The 18,171-nt window shown below is 39.0% G+C and overlaps 2 protein-coding genes across 2 annotated transcripts; one reads left to right on the top strand and one right to left on the bottom strand.

Annotated features, from left to right (window-relative positions):
- Nucleotides 1–294: 294 nt before the first annotated feature.
- Nucleotides 295–6,546, bottom strand: LOC311264343 (UDP-glucuronosyltransferase 2C1-like). Its single transcript, XM_084365147.1, has 2 exons — nucleotides 6,465–6,546; nucleotides 295–2,002 (listed from the first exon to the last, which is right to left on the bottom strand). Exon 2 carries the CDS (start codon nucleotides 1,981–1,983, stop codon nucleotides 382–384), a length of 1,602 nt encoding a protein of 533 aa, XP_084221273.1. The 5' UTR covers nucleotides 1,984–2,002; nucleotides 6,465–6,546; the 3' UTR covers nucleotides 295–381.
- On the top strand, nucleotides 6,492–17,832 carry LOC311264344 (ubiquitin-conjugating enzyme E2 Q2-like). Its single transcript, XM_084365148.1, has 13 exons — nucleotides 6,492–6,749; nucleotides 9,879–9,983; nucleotides 10,139–10,261; nucleotides 10,357–10,413; nucleotides 10,518–10,670; nucleotides 12,433–12,517; nucleotides 12,609–12,669; nucleotides 12,762–12,852; nucleotides 12,949–13,007; nucleotides 13,781–13,829; nucleotides 13,968–14,063; nucleotides 15,253–15,319; nucleotides 15,407–17,832. The coding sequence occupies exons 1-13, from the start codon at nucleotides 6,591–6,593 to the stop codon at nucleotides 15,436–15,438; spliced, it is 1,137 nt and encodes a 378-aa protein (XP_084221274.1). The 5' UTR covers nucleotides 6,492–6,590; the 3' UTR covers nucleotides 15,439–17,832.
- Nucleotides 17,833–18,171: the final 339 nt, after the last annotated feature.

Raw genomic sequence — 18,171 nt, 5'->3', positions numbered from 1 at the left:
AAGAAAATTCTGGCCTATTTTCCATTTTTTTTCTTCTTTTTTTTTCACTTGCACTTGTTGAATGAGTGATCTCTTTTAGTAAATCCCTCAAAAGTATGAAATCAAAACGAGGTAGAAAAAAGCTGAACTAAAAATGTATTTTAAATAGCTCACTAATACATATTGCACTTGAGTATATGTTACAGAACAAGCTTTATATAACAGGAGTTATAAGCTTTAATCATGTCAAAGAAATATGTTTCACATTTTATTAATTAAAAAATATCACCATATTTTTCCAAATGCTGTCAAATTTAGCAACATCACACACAGAGATAACAGCTGACTTAATGTTTGGTAATGCTCAGATTTCACACACAAAACCAACATTTTATTTTAATGTCATTCATGTTTAACTTTTTTCCCCACAAACATCTTCCTCCACAGTAACCTTACAATGAAAATGCAGGTGAATGTCACAATAAGTACAACTGTCAACAAAGCAGCGATGACATCCAAAGACTTGTAAACAAACCAGGACATTTTGTGGGACTGCGTCTGCAGATGACGGGCTCCTTTATGTCTGATCACATATTCTATCCAAAACACGGCCTGGTCCAGTGGTTTCATGGGCTGATCTCTGTGCAGCCTCGAGAGCCTCTGCATGTTTTCCCTGTAAGAGGAGTTGTAAAGAGTTGTCATCAGTGCATCTGCAAAGATGTGTCTATCAAGCATGGCGATATCTACGATCACAGCTCCTCCCTTTGCTCTGATTCTGGACAGGTTGTCAGGCTGATCAAAGAATAAGGGAAGTCCAACTACAGGCACTCCGTGGTAAATTGCCTCCTGGACCCCATTAGTGCCTCCGTGGGCCACAAACACTCTAGTTTTAGGATGTCCTAAGAGGTCGTTCTGTGGCAGCCAGTTGACCAATAATGTGTTGTTGCCCAGATTGGCTGGCCTTTCTCCCAGATATCTCCACACAACCTTCTGAGGCAGCTGGGCAAAGGCTGCAGCGATCTCTTCAGCGATATCTTGAGGAAGCTTCCCGACTAAAGTCCCTAAGGTCATCATAATGACCCCATGGTCTCCAGAACTCTGGACAAACTCCTCCAGGTCTGCAGGAAGAGGCTTTGAGGGCTTGCACTGAAATCCACCCATGTAGACTATATTTGGCATTGTCGGACGTGGAAAGTCAAAGATAAAGTCATTCCTCATGAGCCAAATATCAGCATCCAGGAAAAACGTTGAGTAATCCACATCAGGACCAAAGTACTTCTGAACTACTGGTTTGTAATGAGGTTCTGTGATGGATGACATTGTGTACATACCGAGGGTATAACTAAAAACATTCAGCACTCTTTGAGGGAAGGTCATCTTATCTGTCAACTCTGTCGCAGTGAAAGGGATGTATGACAGAGGTGAAGGGGCAATAAGCAAATGAGCTTCACCTTGAATGGTCCACCTGACATTAAAAACAAGAGGAACTTGGAGCCGACGCGCAAGTATTGCCCCTCCGCCAATGCCAGGGTCAGTCAAAACCACATCATATCTGGCTTCATGCAAAGACTGCATCAGCTTTTCATCTTCAAACATCTGAGTGACCATTTCACTCATTCCCTTATGGAACTGATTGAACTGCTCCACAGTCGCACGTTGCATCTTAATACGAGTCCAGATGCGAGACCACCAAGAGGCACCCTTACCCTGAAGCCGGATCTCCAGCTGTGGGGACAAAAAGGTTTCAAAGTTTTGCTCAAATCCATTCGGGCTGTCGACGGTGACAGAGGTGTAGAGAGGAGACTTTTCGCTGATGTACCAGCTATCGGACGCCCGGACCACAGTGACCTCGTGGCCTTTGGCGTGCAGTTCCTCTATGAGCACTTTCATGTTTACCCAGTGGCTTCCATCCAATGGGAACACCAGTATTTTCCCTCCAGATACACTGGTTAGTTGTATAAACAGCAGGGCAAATGTGACCAGCGATGAATGAGGCACCGTCATGTTGAAATCCCTCAGGGACCTTTAAACACAAAAACAAGTCAATACGAGAGGAATGCTGGTTTATTCATTTTATATCTACATTATACTTTCACTTAATTTTAGAGGGAATTAATAATTACATTATTTGACAGTTTGTTACTGACTTACTCCAATTTAAATTTTTACATAAGAATATATGGCATGCTTGTAAAATACAATATATCGTTAAAGATTAAACCAGTGGTCGGGGCCCCTTGTTACGTTACAGCTGTTATCAGTTTAACCAAAGAGACATTTCCACTGTAACTAGGGTCAAACTATCCAATATGTTTTTTAGAAATGCATACAGAATTGCATAGAAGAAGTGTTTTTTCCTCTTTAATGCAGCATTAATCATCACACAACCCCTCAGATTTATCTCCTGACTCTTTGAAGAGGCGTGACCCGTATGTTGTAAAGGACTAAACAACTGAAGTTCATTAAAGTTCAAACTAGCTCCACTTTAACCTACAGCAGTAAAATGCTTCTTACACACTGATGCATCCGTAGCAACAATCTGATCATGTAAACTTAATAATATGCCCGTCACTGTGGACATTTTACTTCAGAACAAGCTCTTTTACTTTTGAGACTTAAAGTACATTTTGCCAATGATATTTGAGATTCTGAATGAAGTACTTTTACTTGTAATAGAGTATTTTTAAATTGTTTTATTGCTACTTTTGCTCACGTTAAGAATACTTTTTTCATGACAGATGATGTAGCGCTGAAATGTAAATCTTATAACTTTAACCCAAATCATTGATCCAAATGAAAACAAATTAAGTTAATAAAACACCAAAAATACAAAACACCAAATTGATTGACTTGATCACAGCTATAATTATAATTCAAAAGTGGATAACTTTTAACAAACATTACATTCTGTGAAATTTTACACTTACTGCCCAGATTTGCACAGAAAACCTTTCGGACATCATGTTTCAATCTAACACACATCCCATGGCTGTTTTTACTTAACGCGTGAGTTAAGAGTTAGAGTTTTTTATCAACACTTACCTAAATCCACTGGTACAAGAAAGGTTTTGCGCAGAGTAAAAAAGAAAGAGTTGTGAATGCAACTCCTAGTCTGTCCTTCAAAGTTATGACCAGCTGGCATGTATGTACATGTAATGTACTATGTACAGCTGTGTTGTAAAGGAAGGTGTGCTGCTGCAGATAAGGGCTGGCTGTAAAATGTGTTTACTGCTCAAGGTACTGCTTCCAAAAGAGTTCATGTGTAGTTGTGGGCAGAAAACATTTGTCTGTGGTGCCATCTAGTGTCAAGTCAGTGCAACTAACATTAAATTGATCATGATTGTTTCCTCAAACAGCAGTAAGGCCAGTTTTAACAACTGCCTCACCCTCGTCCTCAAACCATGCTCACTTTTTCAAGAAGAACGGAGCAACAAAAACATATTTATCTGGTAACATACGTGACCTGCCAAATATTTATGACACAAAGATGGCAGAGAACTACAGAGGTTGTTTATGATCAGCAAACTCAACACATTTTTCAGATTAATCCAGTGTTTCTAAAGCTTTTTTCTACCACTTGCCATTGTTATGTCGTGTCTACAGGTCAAAGACAATTTTTTTTTCCCTCCCACAGTGTTTTATTTGATACATTTTCAGGGACTCCAAAACCCACAATTATGCACTAATTCAAATGGTACAAGCAAGGAAAATAACATAATTTTGTGTGGTAGAAGCATATTATTTTGTGCTCTCATGTCTGATTTATCAACTCGAAACCTCCTAGATTCATCTTGGGACTTTGTTGTGGGATCTTGACTGGAGCTGCAACGATCGAGGAAACACTGATTGACATTTTTCACCATTTTCTGACATTTTATAGACCAAACAACTAATCGATTAATTGAGAAAATAATCGCTAGATTAATCAACCCTAAAAAAAATTATCCTTAGTTGCGGCCCTAGCTTTAATACCCAAGTTTAAAACCACTTAATGAATGAATGAATGAATGAATGAATTTATTTATTTCGGTATATATCAAGCTTATATAACCGAAAGGGTGTAGGTTGAAGCCAAAGCTTATATACCCCTACCCCTTTTAACTTAAAAAATTATACGCATTAATACAAAAGGATCAGATCACAGACATTTGAAATTAATCAGTACACTTAAATTTCTGATCACAACAAAATAAAGAATAGTACACAGCGCATTACCCAAAATAGTACAAAATCATTCAACTTAATTTTTCATACTGTAACGAGAAATTATGTTGTTCTTCTCCAATCCACTGTACTGAAATGATGTAAACAAACAAACTTTGCTGTACTATATGAGTAAACACTTGGCATTCACCATTAGCTGGACTTTGCCTTTAAGTCTACTAATATCTTTTTCTTAACTTTTAGATTCAGATGTGTTTAATTTTGCTCAGTTGTATTAACTTGAGTTTAGTTCCTTGGGGTACCTGCATTTCTCTGTATAAAGGAAGGGGGAGTAATGGTGAAGTTAAGGGGGGCTACTATTATTAAAATTCTTGTGTTTATGAAACATTATTATTTATTGATAATATGCATATAGGATGACAGGTATTGATGTAACATGCACACAAATTTTTTATTTAATAGTAAAGATGCAAAAGCTCAAGTCACGAGGCGACATTACTACCGTTGTGCTGTTATTCATGTCAAATCAGAATAATTTAACTTTCAGCAGATAGACTCGCCTTGTACTTAAAAGTTCCCACATTGCCAATTTCTGCATAATTATCAGGTATTCATAATGCCTGTCCCTGTGTTGGATTCTTACCTATCCAGTTTGGAAAATTCATAAAAATTAAAACTAGATTTTATAGTGGAGTGCTGAGGATGAATAGCGGTACATCACTAAAAACAAAGTTTACTTCATTTCACTGTTGCCATCTTTTGTCCACAGAGGCCGCTAGAGTCAACAAGAATATATAGGTTTCTTGTAGTAGCTTTAAAGTTATGCTTTACATGGCTGGATTACCCTGTTTGGGGGCCCCAGGGCAAATATTTGCTGTTGGGACACTATAGCATGCAAAATTAGATCAAGTACAAAGTGCACTGCACACTACACAGACTGTCTGTCTGTCTGTTTTATTTGATTTTATACAGAGACCCAACCAGACCAAAATCAAAAACCTCTGCAGTTCAGTTCAGTTCAGTTTATTTCAGTCTTCACTGTACAACAAAAAAATAAACAGAAATAAAACAACAGCAACAAAAAATATATTGACCAAAAAGGTGTAAGCTGAAGCTTTAACTGATATGTTACCTACCATTTGAACATATTATAGTAGCAGCTCATATTTCAGTGGTCTGCATGGACAAAACATTACAGAAACAAAAACACAAGTTCCAAAACTTCTCATAACCAAAATGGCCACACCTGAGTTTTATTCTTAATTCCTTGTCACAACTAACAAAGTCCACCCACTTGACAAATATATACTCTATAATATATAATAATATATAAATATATACAGTACAAATTGGCCCCCAACAGTTTCTGAGTGCAACAACACCGTTGTGAATACAAATCTATCCCAGGTCTGTCTTGAGACGGAGACACCATTCGCTCTATTACAACTGTACGGACCCTGTACCATCCAAATGATTCTGAAGCTGTTATTTTAAAGGTGCAATCTGTAAAAATTAGTCACCTTGAATTTATACTACCGACAAATAGGGGCAGCAAATCACCATAGTAACTGCTAACTGCTGCTAACTGTATATTTTTATACACCCATGACTGTAGCTACTGTTAACTTGTTAGCTCAATTAGCTGTGCAGCTAGCTGGACAACCAGGGGAATGTTGTTGTTTACACACCTCGCACAGGAGCTTTGGACCTCTGAGAGAGGTTTTCAGGCCCGGGCTAGCTGGTTAGCATGCTAACTTCATTAAAACAACATTAAAACAAAAAGTCAAAACTGTTATTTCTTCACATTGTGTTGATAATTTTAGTTCAATGTTTTAATGTTTTAAACTAAAATTCTTACATATTGTACCTTTAAAGTAAAAAAGCTACATAATGTTGCTTTAAGTTTGTTTTTTTTAAGTGGAGTTTCACACAGGACCAAAAGGTTATGTGTTAGATAGTCACAAAGAAAAGTGCAATTAGTTAAATTACCAGAAAAACAACTGAAACGCTGCAAATGTTTTTGGGGTCGCTGGAGGTCTGGGGCCCTGTGGCAAAAAATAAACGTCCTCTAGGTCTTGTAAATCTTGTATATTTATTATATACATATATAAATTATTTAGGATGCTTTCATCTTGTTTTTATGAGCATTGTAGGTTATGAACACTACTATGAAGTGCCAAACGGCCTGATAACAGAATAGCACAAAAAAATAAATGAAATGAAATATAGTTGAATATTTAATCTGTTCAGTATATTTAAATCAGAGTAGTGTGGTGTCATAACTGTGAGGTGCTCCTGACAGTGTGCATCATGAACCTCACCCTCCAGCCCTTTGTTGTTGTTCTCACGCTAATATGCGAGATCCGTAGACCCGACTCAACTGCGCGGTCACATCCCGCCCCGACTTCCCCTCTGCCAGCGGCCTGGTGGTTTGAGATGAGTAGAAGATGTCGGTTTCGGGGCTGAAGGCCGAATTGAAGTTTTTGGAGTCAATTTTTGACCCAAACCACGAACGTTTCAGAATAATAGACTGGAAACCCGACGAACTCAGTTGTCAATTCAACGTAACAGGGGAGAAGCTGCTGATCATACACTGCAACATCACGGTGAGTCCAGGCCAGCTCTGCGCACAAGCTAACCCAGCCACTGACTATCAACTGAAACCAAATCATTCGGCGGAAGGTTCCGTGTTCGCAAAATAAATACGAATAAAGTGTTCGCTGCTGTGTTCGTGTTGTGTTTAGTCATCGAGATTGATGTAACCCCGTTGATTACTGAAAACGGCACGGCGCCAGTGTTAAATTCACTTTGTAAAGTGTAGGAGAAAACGTCGATCAGTAACGACGCTGCGGTAGCTGCTGCTAGCTTGTTAACTGAAAGTAACGTTAACGCTAGCTTGTCTTGTTAGCCAAAATAACTGCGTTGCTGCTGGCAGTACTACGACTGCTAACTTTCTTTTACTGAATCTACGTATCGAGTTTAATCTTTACGCCATTTAGCTTAGCACAGAGGGACTTTCGCAACACCACAGCTGTTTTTTTTTTAATTATTTTTTTTTTTTTACTACGTTTCTTAAAAACAGATTTGTCTAAACGGGCATATCGCTGTTCCCGTTAAACATGTTTAACGTTAAATCGAGGCGGTTTAACGGAATGTTGTTCTGCTGTGTTTTCAGGCTTTTCAGTAAATAGTCTGATCCCTTTGACGAACTTACTGGCATATTTTAAAGCTGTGACGGTAATAGTCATTTTATCAGTGAACTAAAATATGTAGGAAGCTATATGATGTAGATATGAAGGAGTCTGTACTGTACTTTTACATTTCTGTAATTTGTCAACCATCTTATAATGTCAGATTAGCTGTATATATGTTTTGTTAACGTTGGACCTGCTATTATAATGCATTTCAACACCAACTCCAGTGAGCAGTGAATACACATAATTAATAATGTAAATAATCTTCAGACATAAGTTCAATTTATGACACGAGAACTGAGACTAATTGTTCTCACGGCCCTTGCATTAGTATGATTCAGGTGACAGATCATTCACACACCATCCTGACAGCCTGACCACATCCTCATCTCTAAGCAACAACATCTACACACACACACACTTCCACTTGTGCTCGATTTTAGGGACGCAGACGGGCTTGTTAAAAATGTTTTGATAGCCTTGTCATGTTGAGTCAGTCTGCATCGCCTTTGAGTCAGCTCCATCTCAAAGAAACCATACAATCAGTTAGAGCTGGGAGATATGTGCAGTAATTGTCGTTATAGTGATATAAGACCTGATTTAAAATGCTGCATTAGAGTGACGTGATGTAGTTTTCGGTACCTACCAGACAGCACTACTTGTTCAAACACTTATCGTCACCCACTTAGTCATTATATCGCATACTGATGATTATTTTTCAAAAATCTCATTCTGCTCATCGAAAGTCATCCCTACAATATTTGCTGCAATATCGATATTGAAGTATCAGGGGCGCACAATATATCGTTTCAGCATCTACATCACAATGTGTGCATGCACAATACTCACATAGCGGGACGTGCAATGTCAAGTAAGGCAAATTATTTCAAACACGTCCATCTACAGCTTTTTTGCTGCTTGATGCAAAAGGAAAACTTGCATATTTCTGATTTTTGTCATGACTTAACTACAAGAGAAGTCTCTGATATGGCATAATTAAGTCTGATTTAAAGGTGAACCACCAATCACAATCATTCTTGATCGATTTAACAATCAAGTAGAGTGATTTAAGTTATCTGGTGAAATTTTCTCTCTCTTTTTTTTTTTAATCTAGCAATATATATTGCAGAAAACCAAAATATTGCAGTGTCATTTTTTTACCCATATCACTCAACCCTACCCACAGCATTATAATCGTCACACTAAAAAAAGTGAGTGAGTGAGTTAGTGCAAGTTGTTTCCAACACTTAGTTCATACAATCCAGCCTCTAGGTACCCCAATGCCGGCTTATTTCCCATGTCCGATTAACTAGATGGCCACCAGCACTCGATTGGCTGCACCTGATTTAGTTATAGGAAGAGTCGGTGGAGATGCAAGAGCTTGTAACTTCCAGACGTAGGTTTTTGAACCAATCGGCTATCATGTGCTGAAACATTAATTTGTTCCTTTGGGCATGTACTCGTAAAGAACTGTCTTGAACCATTGTGAGTGTGTCATCTTTGAATTTGGGATTATTATGGTTTGTGCTAAATCCCAGAAAGGATGGAGATACCTGAAATTAGGGCTGCACAATAAGTTATCAAAAATCATGATATACTCAAGTGGAATATCCAAATCATAGGAGCTGCAATTTTTTGATTGACATTTGCGGCAGAACGGCTTTATAATGAAGTACTGTAGTGTTGCAGAGACTCTCTGACCTACAAATCTTGCCCACTATATACACAATGCACAGTACTTAAAACCCTCATACAACTACTCTCTACCATCCATCCCACATAACATGACACTGCATGCACTCCCAGTCATACCCTTTTGTCCATTTGTAACTTTATGCCTAACATCAGCATTGCTGTAAGAATATGTGTTATGTTTTCCTTTCTGGAAATTGGACATGGGATGCTTCCCACTGAAAATTATTACCAATACATTACAGACCAGACACACATGACAGATTTTGACTGTTTGAGCTTGCTTGTTAGACTAAACAACAGTCCTGTTACAGTTTTTTCCCCCAGTTATACCATCTACCTATACCATAATCTCCTGGTCTGAACAATTAGCCCTTCATAATTTAGAATCATTTTGTGAAAATGAAACCAAAAAGCTTCTGTTTTCATCCTGTAAACGGTCATTGTAACCAATATTGACAAAAATAATTATGTAAAACCTTACTAAGTGAAACCGTGATATTTTCTGAGATGGTTACTGCAGTGTGACTTAACAACTTTATAAAGGTTTATTTGAAGGTTCAGCGTCATCCAGTGCTGGAGATACTCTTGCTCTACAGCTGGCAGTTGAGAAATCATTGTGTTCAGTGGGTGGCTGTGTGGGCTAAGACGTTTGGTCTGATATCATTTATAGCTTTGGAATAACTTTAACATCTTAGTTAGATGAGATTTCCCAGGGCAACATTTTGGTTTCATGAAGGCAGTGGCATTCTCTGTTAAGTGTTAATACACAAGCTGTAGACAATAAAGCATTTAGCATACAAGTATAATTAGCTAAATTTCCATGTCATGCTGTTGTATCCGTTGTAGGAATCCTATCCCTCAACAGCGCCAATATGGTTTGTTGACTCTGATGATCCGTGTCTGGCTGAGGTGTTGGAGCGCTTAGAGGATGTGAGAAAAGGCAGCACGTTGGTAAGTTGGATGATGTGGTTCCAGCTTCTCAGAGGCTTATTTCAAATGTTAATTTTGCATGTTTATGCTATAACAGAAGAAACTTGGAAGAATAATTTGTTCAATGGCAGTTTGGTTTTCGTTATTAACGTTTTATCGTGCTGATTTCACCACAGCTTCTTCAGCAGTTGAAGCGCCTCATTTGTGATCTCTGTCGGCTTTACAACCTGCCACAACATCCAGATGTAGAAATGCTCGACCAGCCTCTGCCTGCTGGTCCAATAACCCAGGAGCGAAAGGTACAAACGAAAAACAAGAGTGAAATTCAATATCTTCTTGTTGCATTTGAAAACTCAACATTTGTCAACTCACACGATGTTTTACCACATAACAGCATGGGCCACCAGATGAGGTGACATCTGAAGAAGAGGAGGAGGAGGAAATGGGAGAGGTAAATATGTGTATTCATGACAATTTACTGGATTCATATTGTATGTAGCTTAAAGGTCCAATTTGTTTACATCCTGTTTCTAAACATGATTTATCCACTTGCAGCAGGACATCGACCTGGACCAAGACCTGGACCATTATGACATGAAAGAAGAGGAGCCAGCAGATGGAAAAAAGTCAGAAGATGACGGGATAGAAAAAGAAAATCTGGCCATCTTGGAGAAGATTCGTAAAAACCAGAGACAGGATCACTTGAATGTAAGGGCCCATTCACTTCGTGATTTTCTTTATTTAGTTTTGGTGACCATAATGGAGGAGATGTGGAGGAAAATGAAACCCAACCCAACTCCTGGATAGTTTCACAGCACTACAGGAATACTAAAATAAAATTCTTCTCTTATACACCATCTGACAAATTCTATTTTTCAGTCAGATTGGCCATGTTCAGATCAACAGCAGCACTGAGTCCAAAACGCGGACTCATCATTCCTGTCATGCTGACACAGTGTGGCTGCTGCCGCAGAGAGCTTGGGCAGAAAAAAAATACTAAACTGTCAAGCAAAAAATGTAGTTGTCCCTCAACTTTTGCAGCAGCACAGTTCAACATTATCAGGCAACACAGTGGCCTCATCGGTGACGGAGAAGAATCATCCATCTGGAATCATGACATCAGAATTACAAGTCCCAATTTAAGCTATCAACAACAAAACACCAGACCACAGTTGGTAAAATGATGCAAACTTAATGCAAAACTGATCTGATTCAAACTGCTGGATTCATCCAGATACTTTCAAAGTCAACATCTTTAAAGAGCGAGTCCTTCCACATTCTCTTCTAAGTTTTTAAAATGGACACTCCCAGTTAGCTGTTAGTAAAGGCAGTGACGTTGGTTAAAGTGCTGATGCCTTCCCCTCCCTCAGCCCCCACACAGAAGTTCACTTACATGAAAGCATGACGAGTGACCAAAATGTTAGCTTGTAAGATATGAACTTGAAGGTGGAAGACAATGTGTTTTATGATGTTAAAATCTTAATTTAGAGAGACACTATACAAGATATGTTGGTTGCTGTTGGTAAAAACACTATTCAAAGTCATCGCCGAAGTCCCAGCGCAGCGAGGGAGACGGAGCAGCAGTGGTCTAGCGAGCTACAGAGTAAATGAAGAAAGTGAGCGGAGATTGCATGAATATTTTTTGATATTTGATATTTTTTATGATTTTGTCACAGCAGTTACGTTCTGAAGCACAAAAACAATCCTGTGGGAAGGTGCCTCAATACCTGATTTTGTGTGAATTCACTTGAAGCATACGCTTTACCTGACGGCTGTGTCGGCCACTGGCCAACCCTGCGTGTGTGTGTGTGTGTGTGTGTGTGTGTGTGTGTGTGTGTGTGTGTGTGTGTGTGTGTGTGTGTGTGTGTGTGTGTGTGTGTGTGTGTGTGTGTGTGTGTGTGTGTGTGTGTGTGTGTGTGTGTGTGGTTCAGCCACACCCTCGACAATGTTCAAACAGAGACACAGACCTGCAGCTCTCGAGTCTTGGTGGAAGGGCACAATAGGCGAGTTAAGGGGTTTATTTTGTAGCAACATCATCATACGGAAATCTATGTCACATTATGTTGGAGCATTATGTGTCTTTCAGAAGCGCTCGGAAAAACTGCATTTTGACCCTAAAACATACATAATTTGACCAAAAATAAACATTCTGCTTTGAATGCATAAGGAACAGCACTGGAAAGCTACAGAATGATATAAAAAATGATGGACCCACACTTTTAAGTCATTGTTTTCATTACTGCATGTGATCAAAGGCTATTCTTTTGGGCTTATAGTAGAAAAGTTGAGTAATTCAACTGTTTCCACTCAAGGAGAGTTGGTTGGTCAAGGAGATTTTTGACACCATGTATACACAGAAAGGAATAAGACTTTCCCATCAGGCTCTATAATGTTTAATATCTATCTCTATCTTCTAATTTGTCCTGGCGTCCGACCATCTGTGTGATTCCTCTTGTGATTTATGTTGCAGGGTGCAGTGTCCGGCTCTGTGCAAGCCTCAGACCGCCTAATGAAGGAACTCAGGGAGATCTACAGATCACAGAGTTACAAGACGGGTGATTGAAATGACACATTTCTGTACAGTGGTGACTTTTATCGTTATAACAACTCAGACTGAAGTACATCATGTTCATGTTTGTTTCACAGGTATTTATTCAGTCGAACTAGTCGGCGACAGCCTTTATGAATGGCATGTCAAGTTAAGGACGTAAGTTGATTTTAACATTTTGCAAACAATGTGTTTTATTGTGTTGTGTGTATTGTGTCGTCCGTCATTTGACTTGCCGTTCTTTATTACAGGGTAGACCCAGATAGTCCGTTACATAGTGACTTGCAGGTCTTAAAAGAAAAGGAAGGCGTGGACTATATTCTGCTCAATTTCTCTTATAAAGTGAGTCCTGTGATAATATTTGTTGTCAATTGGTTTTTTTTGGGAAAGGGGAAGGGTTTTCTCAAGACTCAAGTTTCATTTTCCTTCATGTGACAGGATAATTTTCCTTTTGACCCACCTTTTGTACGGGTTGTCTCACCTGTGCTCTCCGGAGGGTGAGTGTGTAGTGATCTCCCACTGCTCAGTTTGCATATGAATTCATCTGAAGAAAGTATTCACTCACTGGGACTTTGTCCAAATTTGTTGTGCACACAATTTGGAGATGGATTGTGGACTTTGTTGGGAGAGATTTACTCACAATATTAATGAGAATAAATCAAAACTCACACAAATGTGAAGTTGCAACTCTAAGTGTTTTGAATCCTATGTTGCAGATGTGGTTATAATGTGCTTTGTTTACAAAGCTGATGTCAGATCCTTTGATGAATTGCTTTATGCTGTTAGCTTAAAGTCCACCCTGCACCTATGTTATGCCTGCGTAGTACAGGCTATGAAGCTTGCTTATGACTGGCTGCAAATTACTGCTCTGACTCTTAAAAGTAAATGAAATCATCATCATAAAAGAGTGTAATCAGGCTATCAAATGCATTTGAACAAGACTTGAGGGCAATTCATTCACTGTTTTTACACTGTTTATAATTCCATCTTCCACGTCAAACCATGCAGATTGTTTAAGGGCTCTGATTATTCTGATTATTAACGGGTATAAACAAATTTCCCTGGAAATCCCACTTAAAAGATGGATTAGATTTTACAAAAATCTAAATCTCTTCCACAAGGCAAATAAAGACATAATGAAATTAATTTAATGCACAACAAATTTGTAAAAGGTCAAGTGAACACTTTCTCGATCAAATGTACGCACCTGCACTAATATATGATGTTTAATCCTCATCCTAAATACTGAATTTATATTTTTTCTTTTCAGTTATGTTCTAGGAGGAGGGGCCTTGTGCATGGAGCTTCTCACAAAACAGGTTTGTTACTGAGTTCGATTACATCTCATCATGTCAATTTTTCTCAACCGTAACAACAGAATTAATGGTTTTGTGTGTGTGTGTGTGTTTGCGTGTGTGTGCGTGCGTGCGTGCGTTTGTGTGTGTGTGTGTTTTCAGGGCTGGAGCAGTGCCTATTCCATAGAGTCTGTCATTATGCAGATAAATGCAACTCTGGTTAAAGGAAAAGCCAGAGTGCAGTTTGGAGCCAATAAGGTAACTAATGTCATTAGTCACCTATCAGCATGTCGGTCAGTCGACCACAAGTGTCTCTTTTTTTCAGATGGCCACATTTTAGTTTATGCCTATTTATAGGCATAAACTATACGTGCATGGTAGTGTGGGAGGGCGTTCAAGGCGGTGTTTGATGACTAAACGTGCTCTTTGAGGCGTACTGAGGTTTAGACACCTTAACACCATGTCCTAACGTCAAGCAAGCGTCCCACTATGGCATTTTATGGATGCTCTCTGCCCACATTGAATCATTTAAATGTCACTTCTGTTATATCGAGTTAAAAAACCACATACCTATCAGCAGTGCGCTGAGGTTAGGATGGAGACACAACCACTCATGTAAAAGATGAGTGAGTGTGCTAAGATAGCCTAGCTTCACGTTTGTACTTTTTTGACAGAAATCACACATTTTTTATTGAGATATTTAGATGTTTCTTACAGCCAACAGCAAGAATGTTATTAGGGATTGTGTTTTCTTTGCAGAAACTTCGAGCCAGCTGTCAATTTTTTTTTAGGATGTGCGGTTAACTTTGGAGTTATCATATGGATAACTCCTCTTTTTAGCTTTGTGGATCAATCTTTCCTCGTCCATGTACACATACATTCAGTTAGGATATGGTGCAACTGTCGAGTAGTGTTGTTATGATCCAGGAGAATAATTAAGTGGCAGGAAAAGTGATTCGAGTTCAATACTAGGTCCTTTTTACACCTGTCAGTTTCCTGAATCCAGATAAAAATCCAAATGTGGCTAAATACACTGTCACTTTACTCACATATATGTGTGTCCTCTCTGCAGATAAATACACAATGCTACAATAGCTTGTTACCCCCTCTGTATGAAAGACTGTATGTGTTGAAATCCCTCTAGCTGCTCTTTCCCCATCACTTTATGTGTCAAGGAGAACAGCAACAGTTTCAGTGTATTTTCTGCGTAACTTCAGCTGCCCTTACTATAGTAGACTGACCCTGTAGAGGGTGTTTTCACAGGCCATTCGATGACCTAGTTACACTTGTATTTACATTTCCCATTTTATTGGAACCAGTCGAAGGAAACATTATAGGACAGTAAGAGATGGGGAATTTTGTGGTTTTCGTTGATTGTTTATGTAGTTCCTCCTGCATAGCGAACGATTTCTGTACATCTAACAGAACATTTTCATTTGTTTTTCAGAACCAGTACAATCTTGCCAGAGCACAACAGTCGTACAAATCCCTTGTGCAGATTCATGAAAAGAATGGTGAGTAAATATCTGATGGTTGGGGCTCAGCAGACACACAGTGGTATGGATCCATTGGCAAAGGGGTTTCTCTTTGTGTTTTTACAGGCTGGTACACACCACCTAAAGAGGATGGATAAGGAGCTACTACCACTATGCACTGAGAACATGTCTTTGGGTCAAAGTATCTTGTTTTCTTTGGAATATCCCCCCCCCCTCCCTCCCCCGACTCGACCTGGGGATGTATCACCTTTCTTGCGGAAACCATCTCGCCAGCTCATCTGACAAGTATTCCTTCACCCCGCTCCAGGAAAGACTTTATTCTGGTATCACTTGGCTTCTCCTCTCAGTGTTTGAGTGAGGAGGAGAATGTGAGGGTATCACTAGTTCTGTTTTCTAAATATGCTCATTTGTCTTTAAAAAAAACTTTCCTCCTTTAAATGTGGGGAAATGCTTTTTCTTTAGCTGCTTTGACAAAGTGGGCTTCACAAACAGTCAGTTAGCCCTCATTAAACGGGAATTTTAAAAGACGATTGACACTGAAGCTCTTGAAGTGGCACCTCACTGCACCTGTTTTTATTGACCGCCATTTTCCCCCTTTTTTCTTTTGGAAATATAACTGGTACATATGGCAAATATTGTTTTAGAATTATTATTTGGCGATTGTTTTTATTATTTTGAGCATATTATACAATAAATGAGCCAATGTTCTTATTTTGGAATCTTTAAATCGAGATGACCCACCACTCTGTATCTTCTGGTTCCTTCTGAGAATATGGGCCAAGCAGAATCAAAAGCTACAATGCTGTTGAACTAAGATTAAGTGTTGTCAGTGAACAAAACCACCAAGGGTTGATAATAAAAGAGGGCCAAGGGTCATGAACTATCAGAATCTGCATATTTCATATCTTGGAAAGAGGATACATAGATATATTTTCACCAGAAGATGAGATCAGCATCATTTTGGAAGTTCTAACAGATTTAATGTTGACGCTAAAGAGCTCTTTTTGCCTTATTTCTGTTAATGCATCAGCCCTGCAAGTGCTCATTTGGGCTACTGGTGTTTTCAATTGGTTATAGCTGTAGAGATTGATGGCAAGTTTGATGCTGAAAATGAAGCCTCATATGTGTAAAGCTGACAGCGTGTTGCACACGAGCGTTGTCTCAACCGTTGTTATTGTTGGATGTGATTACAGAGGGAACGAAGGGTGTTCGGATGTGATTTCTTTTTCATCACTCAACAGTTTTGCAGAAAATACTCGTGTTAAATCTTCCTGACATACATCGATTGTAGTGGTTTGCTCCTGCCCAGTTTAGATCTGGAATTTCAACCCTGTTACATGACTTCACATGCAGCTGGATTCATCCCCTCTCAGGGGCTAAACATCCATCATTTGCGGGGCTTCCTTCCACTGATGGTTCGGTGTTGCGTTTGGTGCGCAACAAGAAGGATCATTTGTAGTGTGATTTAAAAACTGACCTAAAACTCTACATTTGAACTCACACCATGCAATATATCAGTACTGCTGTTCCCCATACTACAGGACACACTGTATCTATCAATCTGTTGGCTCTTTTGCAGTTTATTTGTTAACACTGTCTGCAAAGGTTTGTTTAAATGGCAACTCAGGTAACAAACAATACTTAGGAGGGGAATCTGTACGTGTTGGGTTTGGGGTTATATTTTGGGTTAATTAACGTTCTGTACAGCTGACGTTTAGGCTTACTCACCCACTGATCTGATGTCAACAGAAAAATGTAACGAGCTTTACAATCTTACGGGCCACATGTTGCTTTTAATTCAAGCAATGTACGAAGAAGGACATTTACAGAAAGATGCCATTTTAACAGGATTGCAGTGGCATGATAACCACCATGTGTAAAAGCTCATCAATATCCACTGTAGATTTTTTGGATTTTTTTTCCTCCCAAGTACGGAAGTAGATTTGATTTCAGTGTGTGATCTTTAAATATTCCCGGTAAAGGTGTTTGCACAACTGGAACAACGTGCCTCAAGAGGTCAATTAAAACAACAAGCACGTTTTGAGCTAAATATTTTAAAATCAGGAAACTTTTCTCAACATACTGCTCCACATCCTGTTGTTACATGTCTGATATAGCTGAAGGGAGGCTGACGGGGGAGGAATTACCGTGTATCAATATCAAGGAACTGTGTACTCGCCTCTAAAGGGCCTGTGTTGATGAACCTTTAGAAGTTTCATCCACCTGTGTGATCACCTCCCTCCAAAATGCCAAAACTCTGCTCAGCGGAGATAATAAGAGATGATTGAGGTTTGACAGTCATGCCGTGGTGAATAGACTTGCACGCTTCTCTAACTGGACTGTGTGTTGAAAAGATTGATTTCTCTCAGTTGTCAGTTCATTTTCTGGCACCAACAAACAGATGATCAAGTCCGGCACCGCTGGCTCGCTTTGGTTTTCTTTTATATTCATTTTCCATTTGAAGAAATTTTGACCATGTACAGTAATTTGTAAACTTGCATCAAGTTTATGAATAAAGAATTTTAAGATTATTGCTGTTTTACTGGCTTCCCTGTGTATTATTTGAGTCACGAGGATATATAAATGAATGAGTTTTTCACTGTTGTCTTAATGGATCGCAGACAAATTGATCCAATATCAACAGCTTTAATAAATAATTTTCTGATGATACAACCATCAGTCAACTTTTCACTTAAAATTTGGTCAACGCTTTATTTTTATGCCTCCAAGCCGGCAATAGCCAGAGACATTATGTTTTGGGGGAGTCCATACGTCCCATCCTTGTGGACACGATATCTCAAGAACACCTTGAGGTAATTTCTTCAAATTTGGCACGAATGCCCACCTGGACTCAAGAATGTACTGATTAG

The sequence above is a fragment of the Pagrus pagrus genome (genome assembly GCF_965226575.1).
Source record: "Pagrus pagrus genome assembly, chromosome: 10".
NCBI lineage: Eukaryota > Metazoa > Chordata > Actinopteri > Spariformes > Sparidae > Pagrus > Pagrus pagrus.
This window is presented reverse-complemented; position numbering and strand designations above follow the sequence as displayed.